This window comes from Protopterus annectens, chromosome 1.part2, assembly GCF_019279795.1.
Source record: "Protopterus annectens isolate FY-2018-M chromosome 1.part2, PAN1.0, whole genome shotgun sequence".
NCBI lineage: Eukaryota > Metazoa > Chordata > Ceratodontiformes > Protopteridae > Protopterus > Protopterus annectens.
The window spans coordinates 829691338-829717784 of NC_056727.1; the positions used below are offsets into that span (position 1 = coordinate 829691338).

The 26447-nt window shown below is 36.7% G+C and overlaps 1 protein-coding gene across 2 annotated transcripts in view; it reads left to right on the forward strand.

Annotated features, from left to right (window-relative positions):
* The window catches only part of ACTN2 (actinin alpha 2), a 575275-nt gene that overhangs the window by 452124 nt on the left and 96704 nt on the right, over positions 1–26447 (forward strand). For both annotated transcript variants that reach the window (XM_044059081.1, XM_044059086.1), the window contains exons 15-17: positions 4470–4652; positions 10053–10187; positions 17294–17473. In XM_044059081.1, the coding sequence (XP_043915016.1) occupies positions 4470–4652; positions 10053–10187; positions 17294–17473 (498 nt within the window). The remainder of the gene's footprint in view (positions 1–4469; positions 4653–10052; positions 10188–17293; positions 17474–26447) is intronic.

Here is a 26447-nt window from a genome sequence, read left to right on the forward strand (position 1 = left end):
TAATTTGTGACAACTGGTCTATTTTTTTTCTAGTAATTGACTGGTGAGCAAGATTCTAGATCGTTTTCAAAAAAGGCAGGAGCATTAGGTCTTATTTAGAAAGGACGTTAAACAAGGATAGTATGGAGAAGCTTGGTACCTTAAAATGTGTGCTCCCTTTTTGTACCCTTTGTGAGTAAATGAGCCGCAAAGATTTTTTCATCTGACCTAGTAAGAGTAAGACATATAACAGTAAGGTGGCTGGAAATTAACAGTGAAAACATTGCTTACCCAGTGCTCCAAGTGTCAAGTTTTTTACATTGGAAAGACTATGTCTAAGTTTAAAAGGAGGATAGCCCAACGCACATCAGAAATTAGAAGCAGACTAAGCAAGACTCCTCTTGCAAAGCATATCATTGAGTGACCAAGTCATTCTTTTTTCACTTTTCACATTTTGGACATGATCAGGTAGGGTCCACTTAAGAGGAAATGTAATGCCATTCTTGAAAAGGTGGAGTTGGAATGGCAAATTCGCCTTAATGCCTACAACTTGCCTGGATTCAGTTCTGCTTGTTCAATTAAATGCATTCTTCAGCGTGGGAAACTATACCACAAATTATATTATTAATAGTTTTGACATGACATTTTGCTCCTTTCTTAACTTTTCTTGGACATTTTTATGCCTGTATTTTTATGGTTTCTGCTTGTTTTCTGTTCTACACCATATAAATGTGTATAGTCATTTGCACTTTTTCCACATATTTTATTGATTTTTTTTCCGTTTTAGTGTTTGAAGGTTTTTATGGTTGCTCAATTTTAACAGTGATCTGACGAGTTCCTATGGTTGAAAGTTCTTTTCATTTCAGTTTGTTTTTAAAACACATGATTCACTACTTATTTTGATTATATTTTTTTATTTGTGATGTTTCTTTATTTCGATTCTTTTCCTAGGTCACTATAGTGGATGCAGTTTTCTTGATTCATATGTCTGTACACACGCATGTGTACGTACACACACACACGTGCGTGCGCACACACACACACACACACACACATATACTTCTTCACTTTATCTCTCTGATTTTTTTGTTTTTGCTTTGTTTCTTTATAGCTTTTTTTTATTTATAACTCCTTTTGGAAGATTCTTGTTGTCATCTTGGTGTTAAATATACTTTAGTGAAGGAAGTTTTATGACACTTTATCCCTATCTGGGCACAGACTAGGAGTTAATTAGTAGTTCTGTACTTCAGTTTATTTGGACCTTATCTTATTAGTACTCTTCCTCTTTCTTATTTTAGTTTTGGATTGTACAAATGACCTGTTACATCAGGCTAGCTTTTAGTTGTAAGCTAGGCTTATTACTATGTATGAGGTTGTCAATCATGATATATGAACATTTATTCTTTTTAGGTATATATTTGTTTTCCGTGAGGTAAAGCTACTATTGACAAATTGATTAGATGAAGTCCATTTGGTGGATGAAAGTGCCTATCATGAATTAAAGCTGAGTTATTCCGGTTACTAAGCCTGTTTGAGTTTGTTTCTTTAGTACCTTCATAGAAGACGAATTAACATCTACAATTTTGGACTGTTTATTACTTTTATAGGATCATAGGATCATAGCAAGTTACTAGGCTACTGGCTCTGAGGCCCTTATAAGCCTACCAATAAATTAGCCCATGTTCCCACAAGTCAGCACCTGATGCTCCTCTCCATGGGTAGAATACCAGGGGTGTATTTTCTATTTCTCATACAGTCATCCAGGTTCCTCTTAAAGAGAGATAATGAAGTACTCTGCTTGACATGGAGTGGGAGTCTATTCTGTAGATGGGGGAGTCTTTGGGACACATATCTGTCTCGCCAGCAAGTCTTATTGATGTCGCAGACCAAGTTGAGGTTTTGCATGCGGGTCACATGAGTGGAGTTTGGCTTGCGATTATGCAGCAATTTCATGAAGGTGGGGTCAGAGATTGCTCTGTGTGCCAGACATAGATCACCTCTGAGGAGTCTGTATGAGACAGAGTAGAGGGACAGGGCTTTTAGCCTATCCATGTACGATATCTTTTTGAAGCCCTCGATTCTCCTGGTCAGGAATCTCTGTGATCTCTCCAGCTGCTGCTGCATGTGCTTCATGAGGTACATGGCGAAAGGGGCGTTACACTCGATGATGGACCTGATAAGGGAGGAATACAGGGAAGCTATGACTTCCTTGTTACTGGAAGAAATACCCTTATTAATGAGGTGAGCCATGTAGAAAGCTCTCCATACAATGGAGGCAACATGGTGGTCAAAAGTTAGATGGCTGTCAACTTGGGTGCCCAAGTCCCTCACAACTGCTTGTGTGTTTAGGATTTTGTTATTAATCTGATCATTTGTAGAGACATCACTCTCCCAAAGGGGATGATGATGCATTTTTTGGCATTTAGTATTTACTTAATATTGTAAAGTTTAAGTGTTTTTATTTTTCATTTTTCACAAACAACAAGGAAGTGAAGTCAGTCCTCTACCTTAATGCTGGGGACAGCCATCTCCTTGCATCTCTGTTGTGATTCTTTCTCTTTTTGAGAATACCCTGACTCCAGTGGTTGTATGTGGAGGCTAGACAGACAGAGGGCAGAGAATAAATGGGCTATCAACCCTGTCAAGGAGTCACTGTCTGGTCAGGAAAGGGTGGCAAAAAAGCTTAATAATGACAGCCACTACAAAGCCATCTCTCTCAGCAGCTTCCCATCCCATTTGTAATCTATCCTGACTTGCTGTAACACAGTCCTAACAACTATAGTGCTTTTGTTAACAGAACATATAATATTAGGCATAATTCTCAGTCATATTTATGAATACATAGATAATCTTAATACTATACAGACTGTGCAATGTCAGCTATAATTTCTGACCATCCTAAATGACACAGTAAATGTGGCAGTCCTTTGGCAGGAAATAGTTGAAATCATTTAACTTAAACAATAGCTACGATTTTTATTTATCTGCCTACACCTTCACAAACCACAACAAACTCAGTACCACTGTGTCTGGAAAGAGCATGCTATGACTTCCTTCAGGGAATTTTACCATACATCTCCACTCTGTCCTTCCATCACAGATACTGATGTCATTCATGAGCAGTAAATGTTGCGATAGCAAAGTAAGACAGTACAGTTGCATAACACACTCACTACAACAGGAGATTTTTCAAAATAGATAACCTTGCCCCCAATACACCAATTTACCATTTATTTTAATACGTGGCTAAGCTCTTAGGAGGTTTGCTGAAAGTTTCCTTATACTTTTCCACTTTTTTCTACTACCACCATCTCCCTGACCATGTTTGTCATTTTATTTTGTGCCAGTGGCTTTTTCATCAAAAGTGGGGAATGTGTGAGGGGAAGAGTCTTTTGGTTGCCAATGAAAAATGCCATAGTGTAAGACCCTCTAATGTGAGTACCAACACTTTGAAAAATAAAGTTCAATTTAAAAAAGCCAGTTATAAAACTTGCTGTTAGACCTTTCAAGTATTTTGCCCTGTACACCATGACATGGTGGCTTCTTTCTTTCTTCTACACTTGCTACTTATGATTTTATGTATGCATGCCTGTTTATTAATGTAATATTAATATACCAATAATATGTATATCTAATCTATATCTATATCTATAGATCTCTCTCTCTCTCTCTCTATATATATATATATATATATATATATATATATATATATATATATACATATATATATCGTGTGGGGGGTGTTTTATTTTGTGAGATCTTTTAAGGTGTATGAAATTATTTAATTAATTGATAAGGACAGGGTTAGTTGTATGATACAAGTGATACAAGACACTTTCCAGAATTGTCATCACTCTTGAGCTTACCTAACAGTCTGATACTGGAGGTCTTGTTAAGAGAAAAAGCACTAGTAACCAATGGCTACTGCACCTATTTTGTAGGAAGTGAGAATGGCCTTTCTCAGCTGCCAAGATTCTGTGAGTTAAGTGAGGGTATTGCATGTAGAAATAGAAAACAAAGTCCATCATTCGTCATTGTGCATAGGATTTTGCTGTGGGGCAGTGTCTGCTACTTAAGATTTACCCCTTGAGTTGATAATAGAAGAGCTGCAGGGCACTGGATGCACCCCAAATGCTTAAGATCAGCAGGAGGCATCAAAACATAAAAAAAAAAAAACAGAAATTCTTAGAAACTGGTGATGGAATACTGTGTCTGTATAAATTCAGGGTTTATAATAGACATATTTAAATTGTTTTAATAAAACATGTTGAGTGTGGAATGAACAATGCCCAGCCAGTGAAAAACTGTTTTAAATTAGTTGCTATTGTTTGTTTTGCTATTTTTATCACTGTATGCTAGTGGCTAGCTTCTCCAATGACCCATTTGTTATTGCATTATTCGCTGTGAGGCAGGTATGGGGATGATTTCCGACATCTGCATAAATACTGCGTGATTAACAAAGACTCGCTGTTTTTTCCTTGCTGTTCCAGAGTTTGATTACTGCCCATGAACAGTTCAAGGCTACAATGCCTGAAGCAGACTCAGAGAGGCAAGCTATTATGGGAATCTTGAATGAATTGCAGAAGATCGCACAGAGCTATAGCATCAGAGTTGTCATTTCTAACCCGTACACCATTATCACCATAGAAGAACTCCAGTCCAAATGGGAGAAGGTATTGCAACATTTTAAATATTATACATAGATTTTAAAGTTTATTTTCAGAATATTATTCATAGCTCAGATTCATGCTTTTCAGTATCCCACAGCCACAAGGAGTTTAAACATTTTATTTATAGTTAGACAGAGTGAATGTGGAAGTTGTGGCTTTAAACTTTGGTGTAATGGGTATCTTGAGTAAATTAACATAATCCCCTACTTTCAGTGTACAAACTGTGGAAGAAAAATATGTAGCATGAAAATTGCAACATAATGTGTATCTATTTTCATGAGATCTGTTTTGTAACAATTGAGACCATTTCCGTGAAAGACGAGCAAGCAAGGTGGGATCCTAAATGGGGAGAACTAAACAGTCATGTATAAAGTGGTAAGCAGCACAGCTGGCTGACATAATAGCTTTAAAATGGAAAAGGCATTTTTCTCCTTTCCTCAAATAGGAGTTGTCTAAGAGATAGTTATAAGTAGGTGGGCATCTCTAAGAAGGGGTATTTTAGGGTGGGGCTTTGTAACCCCAAAATAAGTTTAGTCTTTTGTTTTCAGCTGAATTTTTCAGTCAGTAGCATTATTTAGTCTTTTGGTATTTGGCCAACAACATAGATCTAATCTTGAATAATATTCAAGGTTTCAGTTATAGTTTTGCAGTGTTTTATTAAAAGTTTAATACAGGAAGCATTTTAAAAGTCAGCAATGACAGAAGCCTAAAAATCCTTGAAAACCCAAGAGAGTTGAGCCAGACTCATTATTAAAGGCCTCTGGAAAATATTGCATTTCATGTTACTGTTTTGTTTGCGCTTTGTGTTTTCCTTTATTTGTACTATATCACTTAATTTAAGTTACCTGTTGATGAGATAAGTGAACTGGTCTTTCACAGATCCCCTTCATCCATTTCCTGGACTGCAGTAATAAGATTAAATATTATTTAGAGTAGCCTGTCAACCAATGCATTTTTGGAAGATGGAAGAAAAACTGAGTATGTGTAGAAAACCTGAATAGATATGGCAGAACGTGCAAGGTACACAAAGGCAATAACCAGAGATATGAAGCAGAAATCACATCATACTTCTCAACCTCTTAATGCAAGAAATCTGGCCAAGGCCTAAAATAATGGAGGATGTGCCCAAAAATAGGGACAGATTTTAAATATTTATCTTATAAACTTAGAAAGTTGCTAAAGTAATAGGTTTTGTGTTAGCATGCATTTTCTGAAGGATGTAAACTCTGAAACTCAAACATGTGTCGTTTTTAGTGACTTCAATCCTCAGTGATTTGTCAGAAACCAAAATTGTATAAGGTACAGACCAGAAACATGAGGCAAAAAATCTGGACATCAAAAATCTGGACAGTTGAGACATATGAATCATATCCATTAATCCACCACTTTAATCAGCTGTTAGAAATCAGACTTTAGATGTCACATTTTAGCTGGAATTGCAGCTCACATAAGGGAAAATGTAAGTTAATTTTTACTGATAGACATATTGCAGAAATGTGTTGAAATGAAAGCTTGGCTCACATTGGATCAATGGTCCATGTGCGCTGTAATATGTTACCTTAATTAGTCTCAAACTAGAAGCAATTTCTGCAAGTAATGTGCACACTACAGTTCCAGCTTAATGCATGTCATTCCTCTGGTGCATCCATTTGTGCATGATAAAATGTAGAAAGCAAGAACACTTACTTGATAACTCCCAATGTCCATGGTCCTACTTCCATCATATAGGGCTTTGCAATAGCTGCAGCACCAAAGCTCAACAATCCATACCTTCTCCCACTTTTAAGGTAATTACACTTTTTCCAACTAATGGCTTGTTGTTGATCCAAATTTAAAAAAAAAAATAAGCCATTGCAGTTATCTTCAGCAACAATGGCATCAGTTAGTGATACTGGGATCAATGGATGGGAAATAGGAAATTTATCCCAGTACTTCCTTCCCTATACCATCAATGGATAGCGGCAGTTCCTAAATACTTTACCCCAATACAAAGGTCCCTCCAAATATCTATGTTTCAATCTGGTAATTATCACTAGAGTAATATGTATACAGATTTTAGAAAGAGTTAAGTGAGTCTAAACTCCATTAGGATAGGTTAATTTTAAGCATCAAATGGTATAAATGACTAAGCTTAAAATTGTCCATTAGGGCAGTTAGTTTAGTACTAACCTTTGAACCTATGAACCTATTGTGTCATTAGTACTTTACTGGATGAAGAAAGCTGATTTAGCAGTACTTAACTTTTCTCCTTTTTGCACAGTTTAAAGTACTTCCCACCCTTGTTTTGCTGCTATATGCAGCACAAAGTGTTACAATGTACATAAAACACTATTTTAATTGAAAATTTGGGATTAAAATCATTTCATTTCACCTCTTCTGAGCCCCCCAAATAGTGCCAGGTCCAAAGTAGACAGCTAGGTTTCTATGCATTAGATCCAGCTATGGAAGAAAGGTATGAGACCTCACGGCTGAAGTGTAATTTACCATGATCAGTTGGAGTTTAACCAGTACCATTTTCATTATCTGAACCTGGAGCTGTTCACTTTTGTAATTCAACGTCCTAACTGACTGCCAGATATGAAATAAGGCACCTTCTACAGATATTAATGACCAGATTTTGGCAGTGCATTTATCACAAGCTGAATTACCTGTTGCTGCTGTCCACAGTTTGAGTTGATGTTTCAAAGTCTATAGGGCTTTGAATCAAGAATCATGACTCATAGTAAAATAAAAAGGTACTCAATAAATGACACTATCAGGATCAGTCTCTCTCACACACACACACACACACACACACACACACACACACACACACACACAGAGACACACACACACACACACACACACACACACCATGTGCACTTTACTAAAAGACATTTATTATTAACAACAAAATGATCATCAGCATTAGCTACGTCTGTCATCAAAAGAAAGAAATCTGTGAAGCAGTTCCCAGACTGCACAAGTGAACAGCTGAGCAACTAAACTTGTAAACTGCAGAGGTACTAAACTAAACTGAACTGGTTAGCTAGCCAGCTGGAGCTGTGATCAATCATCCATAAGTACCTTGGAAAAGACAAGGGGTGTTCTACCCGCCAGTCTAGCCAGCTTATTAAACGTATTTCTGTGTGCTGTTCTTCCAGCCCAAACAAATTGTCAGCCTCCCATGCAGTAAGTGGTGAATGCAGTGAGATGCATAATTAAATGGGTAGAACAACCTGCCTTTCAATAGGGAAGATGTCTAAACTGCCAGTGTGTTTGGAGAGTAGCCTGGTAATGATGGCACTGACCCATTCACTATGCTACATGTGTCAGTCAAATGCTTGGGACAGAGCTCAGGACTTATGATTTATTGTTACTACAGCTAAAGGAAATAAAAATAAAGAGGAAGTAAATATTTTAGCATGCTTTTCAACATGGTGGTAAGGCTGCATCCCAGCAGCACAATAGCACCAGCTGCCTGTAGAAGTACATACCCACCTTCCATACTCACTTCACTGGACTGTGGACACTGAAGAATCAGTAAGCAAAGACTGACAAAATAAGTCAATCTTGCAGTGTGAAGTAGGAGTTGTAGGAGTGTGACATTCAATGGTGTTGCCACAGCTTTTTTTTTAAACTTGCATGGAACCATAAGACATCGACTAGAATTCTTGTCCAGACAATTAACTGAATGCTTGATCTACCACCTCCTCCAAGAAAGAAAACATCCATTATGATACTCAACATTTTATTTATTTGCCACTTCTACACTGACCTGAGTCAGCTCTCCTAACCAATTCACTGCTTCTACAAAACTGGTGCTTTGCCTCTCTCTTTGCAGGCTGATTAATTCCAAAATCATTTTGATATGTATTCAATGTTAGAGTAACTTAATTTTCAAAATATATTTAAGGTAAGAATGACGGTTATGGAAATACATTTTTTTAAATATTTTTTTCTTAGCTCTACAGTATAATTTTCTATATTTCTTGTCTATTTACTGGCACTAATAAACTTCTAGAAGTGTTGGCTTACATTCAGCTTAAATACCTTGGTTGGTGCCATAGATTTTTGCCTCATAATTTTGGTCCATTCCTCATAAATTTTGTAGTTTGATGGCAAATCACTATGGATTGAAGTCACTAAATAATGGCATACATTTGAGTTTCAAACTTAATATTTCAGGAAATGCATACTAACACAAATCCTATTAATCTAGCAACTTTGTAAGTTAATAAGAGCAATATTTAAAATCTGTCCCTATTTTTTAGGCCTTTCCACCCATTATTTTAGGCTTTGTCCAGATTTATTGCAGTAAGAGATTGAGAGGTTTGGTTGGCGCCATCATTTTATATTACCATAAAATAACAGGTGGCTGCTCTGGAAGACAAGAATCACAATGATCAGGTCAATGGGATGGAGGCATGTTTAAGACAAGTGATTTTTGCCTTCGCTTTTTTGGGGGTCTACAACTGCAATGGCATAAATGCATCTGTCTTGCCTTCTGTGTGATCAGTACTATTGTAACTGTTCCTGCAGCTTTTGCAGTGTTCTGGTAGCTATTTATCCCATCATAGAAGCCAGACAAGATATTTTGGGAAGGAGTACAGTATTCATTCTTTTGAGGGTAAAACTAAATACTGATGCATACAGATAAATGAATAAGACAGAGTGAGGTGCAAAAATTTAAGCTCATATAATAGTAGACAATAATATGTCAACCTGGCTGAGAATCCACTCCACAATATTATGCATATTTAATGTCAAAAGATATAAATGGGTACAGGACATTTAGCCTTCCTGCCCTGTTTTATCATTTTTATCAGTTCACTCTCCAGTGCCCAACATGTTTTGTCTCTACGGCATTTCTGTATGTTATATAGGGAAGCTGAAAAGACAGTAAAGGACTTGTATGTCTACTAATGAATGAAGCAGGGAGGCCACTGCAGGGCTATGGGAATGTCTTATCAGAACTGAACCATCAGGAGACACAAGGACATATTTTATTAAGTCAGTGATGGACAGCAATGTGTTCTCACAGAGTCAAAAACAACTAGAGTACCTTGAAACCTTTGGATGGTATTATGCACAGCAGACTATATCTCAAAGTCAAAGTAAACTTTAATATCATTCAGAACCACGCACGTGTAGCCTAAATGAAATTTTGTGCTTCACTCAATTCTTGAGATTACAAAGGAAAGTGAAACAAGATAAAATAAGTAGAGGAATAAACATAACTAATAAATGCAATACCCTCTCTCTTATTTATGCATCTGAGGTGATATTGATAGTTTTTAGATGTTAAAAATAAAGTAACTGAAATGACATTTCTGAAAAAATTAATCCTGAAAGATTTTTTAATATTCATTGTTTCTCCTTTTGAAACAGTTCAAGATTTAAGCCTTTATGTCATGGTTTCAGGTCAAACAGTTTGTACCACAACGGGATCATGCCTTACAGGAGGAGCTTGCTCGTCAGCATGCCAATGAACGGCTACGGCGCCAGTTTGCTGCTCAGGCTAATGTTATTGGACCATGGATTCAAAACAAGATGGAGGTAGGCGATGCTAAAGTCACTGGCATTAGATATTATATGGGTTGTAACCAAGAACTGCTCTCTTTACATTACTTCTTTGTATTGCTTTACACTCACTGTTGCTCTATTAAATACAGATGAAAATGGAGTGCCACCATTTTCTCACTACTTATATTGTATTCCATATCTACAGCATATCATCTATTTTCTTATATGATAATTATACAGAGAACAAATAAAACACGTCAAGTATTAACATCAGGAAACTGTATGGAGGATGAAATTTTATCTTGTTATTATGATATTAAATTTTTGGGAAATTATTTCTCAGAAAACAGTACTGATGGGCAAACTTCTTCTGCAATATCAACAGAATTGTTTGGAGGGACAGGTACATCTGACGGAGGATACAACTGTTCTGGAACAGACTCCCCATCCATGTAAAACAAATCTCATCCCTATCCATATTCAAGCACAACTTGGATATATGGAAGCGAAATGGAACATTTATACCTGGACTGCGCCTTGTACTACTAATGGACAGAGGCAGCTCCTAAATGCTTTATCCCATGTATAGGTCCCATCAAATTATCTATGGTATGATAACAGTTATTCTCACTAGAGGTAATATATAACTATGGGTAAGCCAGTCTATAACCAAATGGGATAGGTTAATTGAAGCACAAAAAAAGAAACTGGCTAAGCTTAAAATGACCCACAAGGGCAGCTAGCCTTATACTTACCTATGAACTTATGAACCATTTAAGTTTAGCACATTCAGCTGTATGGCAGTACAGAGATATAGAATTATGAATATTTCCTGATTAACCAGTATACTGCAATTAAAACAATTCATCCATTACTACAGGGTAGTTTATGAGAGTGGGGATACTTTTGGTTACTATAGAAATAAACAGATGGAGCTAATGAGGACATTTAAGAGCTTTAATTAGTACAATAAATCCTAGTTGGTAAAAAGGTGATTTACATACATAGTAAAAGAAACAGAGCAGATGAACTCAGTGAGGAAGATGAGGAAGTAGCAGGGAAGGAAGTTAGTGGGCATAAAGTAAGGCTTAAATGGTTGAGATACTTAATAATTACTACATTTCTGCTAGTATCATCAGTCCCAGATCATGGTCTAATGGGGATCTAGGCAAGGTAATGGATCAAGGCCCACCACTACCATAGCAGTTCCCCCGGCAGAACCCCCCCCCCCCCCAAGCCTGCAGATAAGGAAAAGGAAATGAAAGAAACTTTTCATAAGTTTTGTGAGAGAGGATATCCAAGAGAAGAAGTGGAACAGGGATTTGAAAAAGTAGCAAAGTGGAATCAGAGGGGTGACAACAAACAAGGAAAGAAGGAAACTAGAGGAGAACAAGAATGTATTTATTTTACTTCAACATTTTCAATTTTTTCAGAGGTAGTAAAAGAACAAGAAAAATATTCTTGGATAAAATTAAAAGGGGAAGTTGATTTTTTACAAAACAAGAATACTAGCTTCTCCTTTAGAAGAGGCAGAAGCATAAAAGATTTTTTAGTACACGGGAAGTTTAGAATGCCTCAAATAGGGCTAGTTCCATCTCCAGAAATGTTAGGCACATTTTCTTGTGGAAAATGTAGTATATGTGAGTTTATAGTAAAATAATTCACAGATATTAATGGGGAAAATTCCAAGCAAGAGGCATTTATAGTTGTAATACAGAAAAAATTATATATGGTTTAAAATGTCCCTGTAAAAAAATTTATGTGGGGGAAATTAAAAGGCAATTTTCATGTAGGCTCAAAGAACACATAAGAGACATAAGGAAAAGTAAATTAACCAGCCCAATGGCAGTTCATTTTATAGAATTCCATAATAGTAACCCAGAGGGGTTACAAGTAACTATTTTGGAAAAAGAAGAAATTAATGAATCAATGGTAGAGCAACACATAAAAAATGTATTAAGAAAAAAAGAAACAATGTTGATTCTTAAGTTTGATACTATGAGCCCTAGAGGCTTGAATCAAGAATGCACTTGGAAGTGTTTGGTATAATGCAATTAAGTAATTCATAATTGACTAATTGTTTTACTAATGAAATAATTCATCTAGTTTAAAGAGTATATAAGCTCTGTTTTTTATATGTATGATTTTACTCTGTTAAAGGCTTTTTATAGCCGAGGAGTTAGAGAATTAACGTGTATTTTTAATAAAGAGAATTATTTTTTCACTGGTCGGTTCTGTGTGGTATTCATTCAACTGTGTGCTGCTTTTGGTGTGGTTTACAAAGTTAAACAACCTGCCATCCACTAATTGGGGCATGACACACACACACACACACACACACACACACACACACACACACACACACACACACACACACACACACACACACATACTTACACCTGTTCTCCTCCTCATAATTCTCCATAAAATCCTTTGCTCACTTGTTTTGAATGGAACAGCAACTCTCAACTCTCTATAACCTTTTTAATGAGCGTACAGACAAATGGAAACTCTCAATAACTGCTCTAATGTGCATGCACACACACAGACACTACTATGAATGTACTCTGCATGCGTCTTTAAAGAAGAAATGTAACTCACGCAGAGTATGTTCCTAAAGAAGAAATGTAAATGTTATGGAGGCAGGCCACCCTCAAGCCAGAGGTGGGCCCTCCAAGCCAGCCTAGTGCCGGATCCAGTTGTGATTACCATGGAGTGAAATGAGCCATTATTACCTGATAGAAAAAGGCTAGGAAAAGGAAGAGTCATTGTACCCTCAGAAGTCCAAGTACATGTACGGATCATAAGAGAATCTTGCCTCTGAGGGTAGGCACTACCATGAATTTGAATAACATATTTTCCTGTGAATTAATCAGGAACCAAGAACCTGTTGATTACCTTAGCTACTGTATCAAGCGATGGGAGGAGCTGCTTCTTTCCCAGCAGCTTATTTCACTTCCTGGCACAGCATAAGTGCAGAATCCTACATCTAGGAGTGAACTGGGAAACTGCAGACTTAAATGCTTTGATTTTAAAAAAATGTTAACATAAGAAGACCATGTGAAGTAACCATCATAAAGGAAAGGATGAAATTCCTGAAAACAAAGATTATCAATGAGTAATATCAACACTTTGAGTAAGACTGCATGTTTAACCAGATTCATTAATTTGGCAGTTTGAGCTCTGAATGCTGGAAACTAAGCCAGTGTTGTACATCTAGAATTAAGCTACACTTGTAACCAATGTCAATGGTAACACATATTTGAAAAGTAAGGAACACATATTTTGGAAAGTAATTAGGATATGTCAAACAATATAACAAAATTTACTGTATGATAGAATTACTATGACCCTAATACATATAACCAATCTGAGCAGCTATGAACAGAACAGAATGATGCATACAAATCCTATGTAAAACACTTTGGCAGCAACTGAGAAGAGTTTAAAAACTTTCCCATACAATGTTGACTAGTTCAAAGTATCAGCAGTTGTGATGATGGCTCTGCCAGTTATGTAACAAGGTTTAACCTTTTTTTTTTTAAATGACCAGTACAACGTCACTGGAAAATAATGAAATTAGACAGGTCACACTATTTAAAGCATCTAAATGGGCTGTTGGTTATTACAGCTGCATGAAGTCTGTCACTTCTAGTTAGAGGGTATGGCAAGGTATGCTTTGTTAGGGTCTAAGTCAAATTTTAGAACACATTTATGGGTCCTAGTCAGTTAATATTGAAGTCACACAGAAGTGTAAGAATTTCTTGGAGAAATACCAGCACATTTGAAAGGGCATCAGGGAAGAGCGCTGAAGAATATATGCAAGTTTCACTCAGTAAAAGTTAACAAACAATGTGGGTGCTTTGATCATTCAGATAAATATTCTTTACTAAAAGAATTAGTATTTTTTCATCAGTAAGAGCATTCCTTTCTCTATTCCTATTTCCATTCCCATTCAATTATTGCAGCCACTCTGGAGGTGGGCGGCACAGTGGTGCAGCAGTGTAGCGGTTAGCATTGTCACCTCACATCAAGAGGTTCTCCAGTTTGATTCTCGGCTCATGCCTTCTCTGCAGAGTCTGCATGTCCTCTCTGTGGTCACGTGGGCTTCCTCTGGATGCTCCGGTTTCCTCCCACATTCCAAAGACATGCATCTGGAGTGTTTCTCCACTAAAATTTGGCTCTGTCCTAATTAGACTTTCCCAGTAAACAAATGTTAAATAAATAAATAAAAGACAGGGACGAAGCCCAAACTACAGCCCAGCTGACCAGTGTTTGATTAGTGTCTCAGGTGACTGATGGAGTGGCAGGGATGGACAGGTGTGCCCATCCAGGGGGAAGCAGAATTACATAGGTGTTTCCAACAATGATCTCAGGTAGAAGCTGAAAGCACTGACATCAGGGAAGTAACCCAAAAAGGGGGAATATGGGGAGAACAAGCCTGAGCTGTTGCAAAGGAACATGCTGCTGCAGTGCAACCATGTAGTTCAGGGGGAAGTTAAGCAGGGAAACTTTAATGCTTCTCTCCACAGAACGGCAGTACTAGCATCCCTCTGAAGCTTCTGAGGGGTGTTAGGATCTCTTGGGACCATGGAAGACATCCTGATGTCTACCCGGATGATGGCCCCATGATCAGCTCTTAACTCATGGGGAAATGAATGGGCTGGTAACAGATCTCACCTACATGAGGAATGAATGGCTTTACTCGTCACGAGTGGGCTGATGGTCAGCAGGCAGAAGGGTTGGGAAAAAATTAATTAATTAATTAATTAATAAGCAAGACAAGATTTGTCCTGTGGAAACTATTACTCAGTGGGGAACTTGAAGATGAGGAGGAAACATGATTGGTTTTAATATCCTTCTTCCCCAATCTCTTTATAATTTACATGATAGAAAAGAAACTACAGATATCTTGAGAAAGTTACTGAAGGTGGAATGTAATTAGGATGGAGGTAGTCCATGTTAGGTTAGTTACAATATCTCTCCGCCATTCATCCAGCTAGATAACAGTGAATGGGATTTGTTTTGAAGTGACAGTAGTGGCCTCACTCTAAAAGTATGCCCATGTACACAGCAATCTGGTAAACACAGTTGTAACTGGCTATTCTCTCACCCATTGCCATCCTCTGATCTGGCACTAACCTCAGTTCTAGTTGAGAAGCAAAAAAACTTCGACTTGAGGAACAAAAAAAAAAAAAACTTTCTCCTTCTAAGCTGTAACAACTACAGTTTGTAACAAGCAGTTGCTATAGCCTACCCATAGACTGCTAAATGCTTTGGTTCTGAAATCCTGGAATGGGAATCAGGAATTAATATAAAATATACTTTTCCTTCAACTGTAGTAACTGCTTGTTATCTTTTGGCAAGCAACTGCTACAGCTTATGACACACAAGGAGCATTAAAAAGTGCTTCTGGTCTGACCACAAATGCAATTCCAGCATTCAGCACCGAAAACCAATCAGCATCTGTCAACTGCCCCTCCTAACACTTTGTGCCCAGGGCAGTTGCTGCCTATACCTCACCCAAGCTATGCTATTGCTAGCAAATACTGACTCGGTATCTAAATTTAGTCAACTGAGTTATACATTAGGATCTCTCCCACAGCCCCAAGAGCTCCTAACACCCCTGAGTTATACAAATATATAAACCTCTTACTGTTAGAGCATCTATTACTCAGATGTCCAGGCCAAAGTAGATGGCTTTTGGCTCACCATGTTCGCTGATGATTGCAAACTGGGAGCAATCACTGTCAACATATTACACAAAGGTCTAACACAAACAAATGATTGGTACCAAAGCCATGGTCTAAAACCAAATGCAAAAAAATGCATTATTATTCCCTTTGGCAAAATGGAATTCCCTACAAATAACAATACTAACAGCACCCCATGAGTTCCAACCTAGTGATGTAAGACCTGGGAGCACAGATTGATAGTAATCTGAACTTTGATCACCAGGTTTCCACAGTGGTAAAGAAAGCCTTCTACGTAGCGCACCATATAAGCAAAGCATACCATCCAGGTCAAGGAATGTTATAACTCCACTGTACATGACCTTCATCAAGACCGCTAATAGAGTATAATGCTCCCTTTTGCATATATCTCACCAGACACCCCTACAGCAGCTGGAAAGACTTCAGAGGTTTCTCAGGAACAAAATACAGGGACTCCAAAACGTGACCAACATAGATAGACTGAAAGACCTGGCATTTTACTCTGTATCTTATAGGCTGCTGAGAGGTGACTTGTTCCTGGCCTATAGGGCAATCTCCAACCCTGCCCTAATGAAAATGCTGGACATCCACAAGTCAAATGGCTCAAGAATCACTCACTCCAGGGATCTCAACCTAGCCTGTGACATTAACAGATCATGCTAGAGAGACAGATATGTCTCCCATAGACTGCTGCTTCTCTGGAATAGACTCCCTATTTACATAAAACAAAGCTGCTCACTGACACTGTTCAAATGCATCAAACACAGATCCCCTGAATCTGGATAAAGTAACCAATGATAAAAGTATAATATTCCAAAAAAGCCAACAACTCATTGGAATACACAGGGCAAAACGACACTTTAAAACAAAATAGTAAAAATATAAAACGTGAGCACTTTCACAGAGCCCTCTCTGCTTAAATGCAGCCTAGATAATTGGATGGGAGACCACAAATTCACTCATGGGGTAGCACCCTTGTCCCTTATGGACAGGGGTAGCCAGTATTTATCACAGACCCACTCTGTTCATAAATTCATTCTGTGAACCACCTAAAAAAAGAGCAGATGGGGATACTTGGAATTATCATTGCTAGGCTTGTAGAGGTTCTAGGGCTACTAGTCTAGTAACCTCCTATGAACCTATAAACCTATGAACACACAAATATAAAAATAATTGTACATATATAAATTGACAGTTTACAGCATCTCCTTTGTTTTTTTTTCACCATTATGTATATTTCTGAGTAACCTGTGATGTAATTAAAGTCCTGAACCATGCTGTTGAAAGATTTTTGATTATTCTTTACAGATTTTACTAATATAAGAAGAACTGCAAATATTCTTTGTTACATCTATAACATGTTTCATCCCACCCTTGCTATGTAGCAAATGATTCTGTCTGATTTTTTTTATCTTGATATTACAGGAAATTGCTCACAGCTCAGTTCAGATGACTGGAACTCTAGAGGACCAGATGACTCAGCTTAAGAACATTGAGCATAATGTAATTAACTATAAATCTAATCTTGACAAACTTGAAGGAGATCATCAGCTTATACAAGAGGCCCTCATATTCGACAACAAGCATACCAACTACACTATGGAGGTACCTGTCAGATAACTTTGTATGCCTAGTACTTAGAAAATTCAATTTCTCAGGTTGCATATGCATGTTCTAAGAAATAAATGTGATCCATAGTTGGTCTGTATATATATCAAGAAGGTGGAAGATTTCACATTCTTAAGAGACCTGTAAATTACTGTGTTTTTTGGAAAATGTAATGTGAGACAGAGTTAAAAATATGTTTTATTTTCTTTAGAATGGGAATGCTGTCTTCCTGCTTGGACCTTCTCTACTCCCCTACCCTACCTCCATTCCCGCCCACCAACCAATTCAATTAAATTTATATCTAACCAAACCACACCTACCTCATCAGACAAGGCAATTACAAGCATTCATTCCAAATTAGCCAATTAGAAACTCAGCTCTGTCTAAATATCTTTCAGCAAGTCAGTCATTGCTCCCTCAATAAATTTCACTTTAAATCCCACCCAACTAATTACTATACAGAACACCAGAACTTTAACTTAGTCCACCCATTAAAATGCTATCCCTACTCTACTTTGAATTCCTACTCCTCTCTATAACTGCACACCTTACATCCTACCAGAGTCCATTAAATGCTAATCATACTTTCCACAAAACTAGCTTCATCCACAACCATAAACTTACCCCTTTCTCTGAAATATCTCCTGCTATATAATTATAATTCATATAGATAAGAATCTCACTATAAATGGTGACATACATTGTAACCCAGGTCCACTCCTCTCTACCCCAAATCCCCCCCATTATACACAGTTTTCTAGATCTCCCTCACAAAGAAACAGACCTGTTACTTCTAAACTTAAATCTACAAAGTATTCTGAATAAGATTCCTGAACTTCACACTACACTTTCCCATTACTCTCCAGATATTACTATTTTAACAGAGACCGGGTGGCTGAAACCACACATTCAGCATAATGAAATAACCCCCACAGAATATAACATTCTAAGATCTGATAGGCAAAATAAAAAAGAAGGAGGTGTAGCCATATTATTTAATAATAATCTCACTCTGCACTAAGCAAATACCAGTATTTCAACTCCCATTAACACTAATATACTAATTTCAAAATTAAAAATGAACACTAACAAATACATAATTATAGTAGCTATCTATATCCCACCTGGAAAAAGAATATTCCAATAACTGAGGATATCCTCCAAGATATCTCTAATAATTTCACCCAAGAAACCATCATCATTGGTGACCTAAACACAGACTGGCTAGCATGTAATTCAAATAACTCCAATAACCACATCATTCTCTTTGGGTTCTCACAGATTATCCAAACTCCAACAAGAATAGACAAACATACAAATAAACAATCTATTCTTGATTGGACACTGACCAATAAATCATGGCACTACCAAAGAGCTGGCTATCTACCGGATAGTCTAAGTGACCATTTACCCACCTACATACTCAGGCAAAATATCATCCCTAGAAAACAAATTATTTATTGCCAAATTAGGAACAAGACAAAATTCAACCCCCCAAGAATTGATAGATGTATTAAAAAAGTACAATTGGGCTCCTCTCAAAACCCTGCCCCTAGATAACTCTCTCAATTACTTCAGCCATGACATTCTCAACATTCTTGATAGACTGGCACCTCCCAGAACAGTTCAGATCAAAGCTAAATTTACCCCGTGGTTGACAAAAGAAACTAGATCTCTCCTCGAGCAAAGAGATAAAATTTGGGCCCTATGGAAATCCAACAAAACTCAATCTACTCACTTAGCATATATACAAATCAGGAACAGTGTTAAAAATCAAATCAATGTTGACAACAAAAAAACTATTACTCTAATATGCAACTGAGACATCACAGAAAACCACAGAAATTCTGGACAACAATTAAAAAAATCCTCCATCCAGGCCAAACCACAACCTCCGCCCCAAATATTCCAAACAAACTTTTGTACATTGCTGAAAACTTTAACCAGTATTTTACCAATACCATTCTAGCTGTAGCTAAACAGGTACATAGCCAGCATGAACCATTTCCTTCTTCTTACAATAGTAACCAAGACACCTTCTCATTTCAACTCATCTCCACCAAAATTATAGAAAAACTCCTACAAAACTCAAACCTACAACCTTAAAAGCAATCCCCCAGCAGAATTCCTCAAAATAGCAGCAGAAGGCATCTCCTATCCCATATCAATAATCAATTAGATATATTGCTGAACATTATGTTCCTTCCATATGGAAAATTTCTCAAATAATCACCCTACATAAAGGTGGCCAGTCAACTGAGCTCAATAACTATAGACTCGTTGCCATACTATCTCCTATCTCTAAAATTCTAGAAAAGCGTGTCCACTTTCAACCTCTACATTATCTCACAGCCAACAACCACCCGGCAACTACCCAACATGGATTCAGACCCACCATAGTACTGCTACTGCCCTACTTAGCTTTACCAACACCATTAACCAGTTTAGGAATGAAGGGAATGTAGTCTCAGCTGTTTTCCTAGACATGTCTAAAGCTTTTGACACTGTTTCCCATAGTCAACTACTTTCTGTTCTCAAAAACCTAAATCTTAGCCCATCTGCCCTTTCATGGTTCCAAAGTTATCTAATCGTCCATCTGCAGGCAGTGAAATAGTTATAAGACCTTTCCCCTCTACTCCAAGTTACACTTGGTGTTCCACAGGGATCCATTTTTGGACCGCTTCTCTTTAGTTTATTTACAAATGATATTCAAATTTCCACTCTGCTAGCATCAGTAATATAATATGCGGATGACTCCATCCTTATATGTGCAACACCAACCATCCAACAACTACAAGATACAACACAAAAGCCCTTCACTCATATCAAAACATGGCTAACTAACTCACAACTTTTCCTCAACCCACCCAAAAAACAAACTTATGATCTTTTATCCAACCAAACTCACAGAACACATCTACATCTTTCATATTACTGCTCTAGATAACAAGCAAAAAGAGTAAAGATGTCCAGAAAAAACAAACTAATAAAAACTAAACCAGACACTTGGCCAAAAAACGGTACTATTAACCAGATGCTCTAGATAACACAAGAATACCTCCTGACCCACAAACCACATTGCTTGGCATTACAATTGATAATAAATTGAGATTTGATACTCCTATATCTCAAACAATCAAAAAAGCACACAACAAATGGGTACCCTTTATAGAAACAAAAAATTTCTAACAGATAGCTCCCGGGTAGCTATTGCCAAAACCCACCTCTTATCAACCCTTCTCTATGCATCACCCATACTTACTAATCTAAAAAAGTCAGACCTCAGCAAACTGGAGATATTCTATAATAAAACAGCAAGATTTGCTACTGACTCCATACATAGAACACACCACTGCCTATATCTCAAAAATCTTTCCTGGCTTGAACTACCACAGCTTCTGTTATATAACCAGCTGATAACAACCCACAAACTTCTTTAACATCCTGACAAAACTCCCTCACTCCTAAACTTAGTTCAGCCATACACCAACTTACTTACACTTCGTTCTGCAAATAAAACATTATTACAAGTTATAAAAACTAATAATACTGCAGGAAGCTCACTTTATCCATGTCATATCTCTAAACACTGGAACGCACTTCCACACCACATAAGAACTACCTCCAATCTAACACAATTTAAAAACACTACCAAGGAATTACTTAGTTGATTTATGGCTCATGTAATAGTTCGGGCTAATTTCTAAACAGCTATTTCACCTTATGCATCTTTATACCAACCTTGTGACTCTAGGATTGTCACTCACTATAGTTATTATTCAATTGTACTACTGTAACTGGATGCTTATCTAACTTATAATTAATCTGTATCCCTAAGACTGTAAAGTTCTGAATTAATATTTTTACTATGTAACACAAAATCTTATCAATATGTATCTTATTATGTTTTTGTAAGTGTTTCAACTATGTTTGTTACTTTAATTATGTAATTCTAAGTATGTGGAGCTTTTCTCCCCTGGCATCCGCTGAAAATGGACTCTGCCCAGTCAGATTTTCCTGGTAAACAAATGTGTAAAAGCAAAATGAAAACTCCAGCAAAGCTGGAACTTCCAAATGAAAACTACAGCAAAGCTGGAACTTCCACTGAGTGACCTCCCAAACCTCTTGTATCAGAGGCATATGGGATATATGCAAATGATCCTTATGAACATCAGGTGTTTGTAAACAAATGTAAAATAAAATAAATAAATACATTTCCTAAGGAAAATGTAATGAAGGTTTAACCTACTTGCCGATGCCTTTGTATACCACTGCAACCTTCTAAATTGGCTACCTATTACTGAAAGGTCCACCTATCTTCTATGCACCTTACTATTTAAAAATCTAAATGATGGTTATTGCCCCCTCTGAAAATAAAACTCTTAATCAGGGAACAGTCCTATTCCCTAAGGAATTCCTAGGAGAACATAATATCCCTCAATCATCCTCCATTTAAAACAGTAATTGGTGAAAGAGCCTTCTAATGAACAGGAACAGTTCAATAGGACAAATTATCAGCTGAAACAAGACATCAAGATAGTCTTACCAAGTGGAGCACCTCTTCAAACAAAGTTGCTTGGAAATACTTTAGGAATAATGAATAAACTGTTTAAAATGCTTGAAATTCTAAAAAAAATGCCTAGAGTCTCTCAGCTGTTTTCCTCTGTCATTTAAATTTTCTTTGTCTTTAGGCTTATCTTTGTAAATCTCCATTTTTACTCACACAATTTTGTGTAGCCAGACTATTTTGCAACCCATGTAAACTGATAAAACTTAATATAAGCAAACCTGCTACTTTACTAGAAATGTACAAGAGCTTTATAACATTCTACTTTATTAAAAAGGTGTATAACTGTATATGAACTTTCTAAAGTTTTGCAGCTGTATTAGGTTAACACTATCATATCTGAAGTGTGTAACTTAGCATTTCTTTTCACTGTTTATTTATTTATTATTTAATTTATTTATTTACTTATTTATTGCATTTTTTAACCAGGAAAGTCCACTGGGCCTGGAAAGAGCCCATTTTCAGTGGAGGCCTGGGGAGAAAAGCGCCACAATAATTACATGCAAAGAGAATATTAATATATATAACAAATAATTTTGAGTAAATACTCTTACATTGAAAGAAAAATAAAACAACAGTGAAGATAATTACTGTCATGGAAAAATAGAGCTAAAAAATGGCATATATCTGAATTCACATGAGTGTACTATGTCTGCAAGGTTCAATGCAGTGGGGATATTAAGTACAGTAAGTATAGGAGGAGACTGAAGGGCTAAGGGGGGCAAACGTTAGGCTAGAGTGGCAGGGAAGGGAGTAAGTGGGTAGAGTGAATGGAAGGAAGTGATAGGAATAGATTAGTTAGATTTGTAACACCAGGGGGAGAAGTTAGGAGATGGGGTTGTGTGTTGGAGAACAGGAGCATAACCAGTGAGAAGAGAGATGTAGTTTGATGGATTTTTTTAAAGGAGGCAGGATTGCTGATAGTTCTAAGTGAAGGGGGGAGATTATTCCATGCCTTAGAGACAGTACAGGAATATAACATTTGGCTGGCTGAGAGCTTAGGTTTCTCTATGGTGAGTAACATTTTGTTTTCAGACCTGAGCATACCTCTCAACCTCTCAGCACAAGAAATTTGGGCAAAGCCCAACAAAATGGGGGGACAAAGGCCCAAAAATAGGGACACAGTTTAAATATTGGTCTAATAACTTAGAAAGTTGTTAGAATAACATGATTTTTGCTCACATGAATTTTCTTTTTTTTTTACTCAAATGATTTTTATTTTGATGAAATAACACAATAAATTAATACATTCATAACATTCAATAATTATTTACATTCAGCCTGACAAAAAGGATTCAGATAAAAACATTTGTAGTTAAATGATAAGTTAATATATAAACTATGATAGTTAGGAAGAGTTTGGTTCCATCTGTAGGATATCAATCAAATTCAAAACTTTCCTCCACAGACTATTAACCAATGGCTTAGGAAAAGTTCTTAACTCTTTAGTTCTCTTCTCCATTAGTATGCACTTCTTTAGTGATGATAGGAAGTCCTCCATTGTGGGTGCTACATTAGAGCTCCATCTTCTAGTTATATATTTTCTGGCTATTGCTAACATTGTCCACAACAAATACAGGTCATCTTTCTTCATATAATTACTATTAACATTCAATAAAATTAAAGACTTTGTCAAAACAAATATATCAGTATAGACAGCTTGAAGAAATTTGTTAATCTCATTTCAGTATGGTTTAATATTAGTACAATCATAAAAAATAAGAGACCGGTCAGCATTAGTGGACAGATGACTTCTCCAACATAACTTGTTGTTTGAAGGGTTCATTTTTGAGAGTTTCTCAGGTGTCAAAAAGGATCTATGTAGAAATTTCCAAAGTAAAATCTTCCAGAATTGTGAGTAAGAAGTTAGTTTAACTGAAAATAAAATGTTTGTTTTATCTTCCATTGATAATGACTTGCAATCCTGTAGTTAGGAATTGTCAGTAAGAATCTTTAGGAGCTGTCTTATAGACAATTAAAGTGTTATAACAGATATGGTAATTCATTCTTAACATTGATATTATTATATAGAATTCCAAAATCCAGTTTATAATTTTTGGTACAGTTTTGAAGGATGAGTTATGTATTATTCTACACAGATCCTTAGTGTATGTTGTGACACTCTGAAGAACCAACCAGTCATTTGGGGATAGGCCATAGGCTGACAATATACTTTGTGTGTTCAAAGCTTGTTGGTTTTCAATACATTGCAACCAACAAAATAGGTTATTATTTTCATATAAACCAAAAATCTCTCTATGTGTTTTATCAGGGAAATCCCTTGCAATAGTAAATGGTATTAAAAATCTATGCCACAATTTTATATCTAAATTTGTGTTAATTAATTTTCTAAACACATCAAAATATTGTTTATTAGTGTTAGTTTAGTTAATTTTGTTGTACTATACTATAAATTTAAACTTAAACAGGGCCATATTTTGTTATCTTTGTCAGTTACCAAAGCATGCTTTGATAAACACTTTTCATTCATTAGTATAATGGAGTGTATCTAGGATTTATCCAATTCATTGCTATTTTAATTATAGATGCCTTTATATAAGTTTCAATCTCTGGGAATTTTAACCGCCTCCCCCCCCCATTGTTCCCATTTTCTGATATGATGAGAATATGCCACTCTATTACTTTTGGGGTACCATAGGAATTTCATCAGAATTGAAATGATTTCTTGAAGGATTTTCTTTCCTGGTGGAAGTATAAGGGCTTGTGCTATATATAATATTTTAGGTAACAAAACCATTTTTATCAGTTGTAACCTATCATCAAATGTTATAAACAAATGATTCCATTTGCTTATTAATGTCTTGAATAATTCTATGGCTTTAGCATAGTTGAGCTATAAGGTTTCCTCTATATTCTTGCCTAGGACTATTCCTAAATAGTCTAGAGTTGAAACTTGGTATCCAGTAATATGATTAACTGGAACCTGCATGTTCTTTTTTATTTAAAAATAAATGTTTTGATTTAGATTTGTTGAAGGAGAGTCCTGAGATTTTTTGGAAATTTGTTGTTACTATATACACTTGACTTAACACTTCCTTAGAGTTGGGTAAGGTAAGTAAGACATCATCAGAAAACATCATTATTTTAGAAATATATTGGTCATATATATTTATACCTCTTATCTTTGGGTTATTACGTATTAAAATGGCAAGCATTTCTGTGGCCAGAGCAAGTAGGATAAGGGACATGGGACATCCTTGCCTAGTACCTTTAGTGATTTGGATTGCTTTGGAAGTAAAGGGACCTAATTTGACATATGCTAGATTATTTTCATAGATTTTCTTTATCATTATAAAAAAGGGGGGGAATCAAATAACTGAAAGACTTTAAATAAATAACACCAATTTAAGGAGTCAAAGGCCTTTTGAATATCTAGACCTATTATCAATGCTTCATGGTTTCCTCTGTTGAGGTAATCTGTCAGAGTTAATACTCTTTTAATATTATCCAGTGTATGCCTGTAATGTATGAAACCAGTTTGGTCTTCATTAATTATTTTAGATATGAGTATTTTCAATCTACTGACCATAATTGACATAAATAGTTTATAATAAGAAGTTATGTACCTACCATAATGTTCCATGTTAGTTGTCTTCTTCTCGCCTTCTTTCTTGCTGGATGGGTTCGGAGCCGATCCTCGGCTCCGACTCGGCCAATACTAAAGCTCGAGAGCTAATTCCACCGACTTGAGGCTCCCCTATATCCCACAATGCTAGGCAGTAACTACTCAGATCTCATTTGATAGCTATACCAAGCAATCCTAGTCTCCATAGAATGGAGTAGGGAAACCCACCTCAAAACAATCTGCGTAAAAAGTATTGCAGACCGCAGTAAGGATAAAAGAGGTGGAAGAACGTGTGGGAATGACAAATTCCAGAGGAAGAACACAAACTGAATTCCTGTCAGTCTGTCCAGGCTTGGGGGAAGGAGGGTGGGACGCAAGAAAGAAGGTGAGAAGAAGACAACTAACATGGAACGTTATGGTAGGTACATAACTTCTTAATGTTAAGTTGTCAATCTCGCCTTCATTCTTGCTGGATGGGACCACGTCCCTAGCACCTTATCCCGGGTGGCCTATCAGAACAGACTCTTGAGAACAGTGGAACCAAAACTGGCATGGCTTCTGGAAACCATGTCCAATTTGTAATGTGAAATGAATGTATGAGGAGAAGCCCAGGTGGCTGCTGCACAAATGGAATCTATTGGCAGCCTATCCTGAAAAGCTACGGATGTAGCTAATGCCCTAGTTGAATGAGCTCTAGGTCTTGAGGGTAGTTTTTGGTGTCTGATTTCATAGATGAAGGTAACTGTAGAGGTGAGCCATCTAGAGAGGGATACTTTAGTAACTTGAAGGCCCAATTTCCCTTCCGCATATGACAGAAA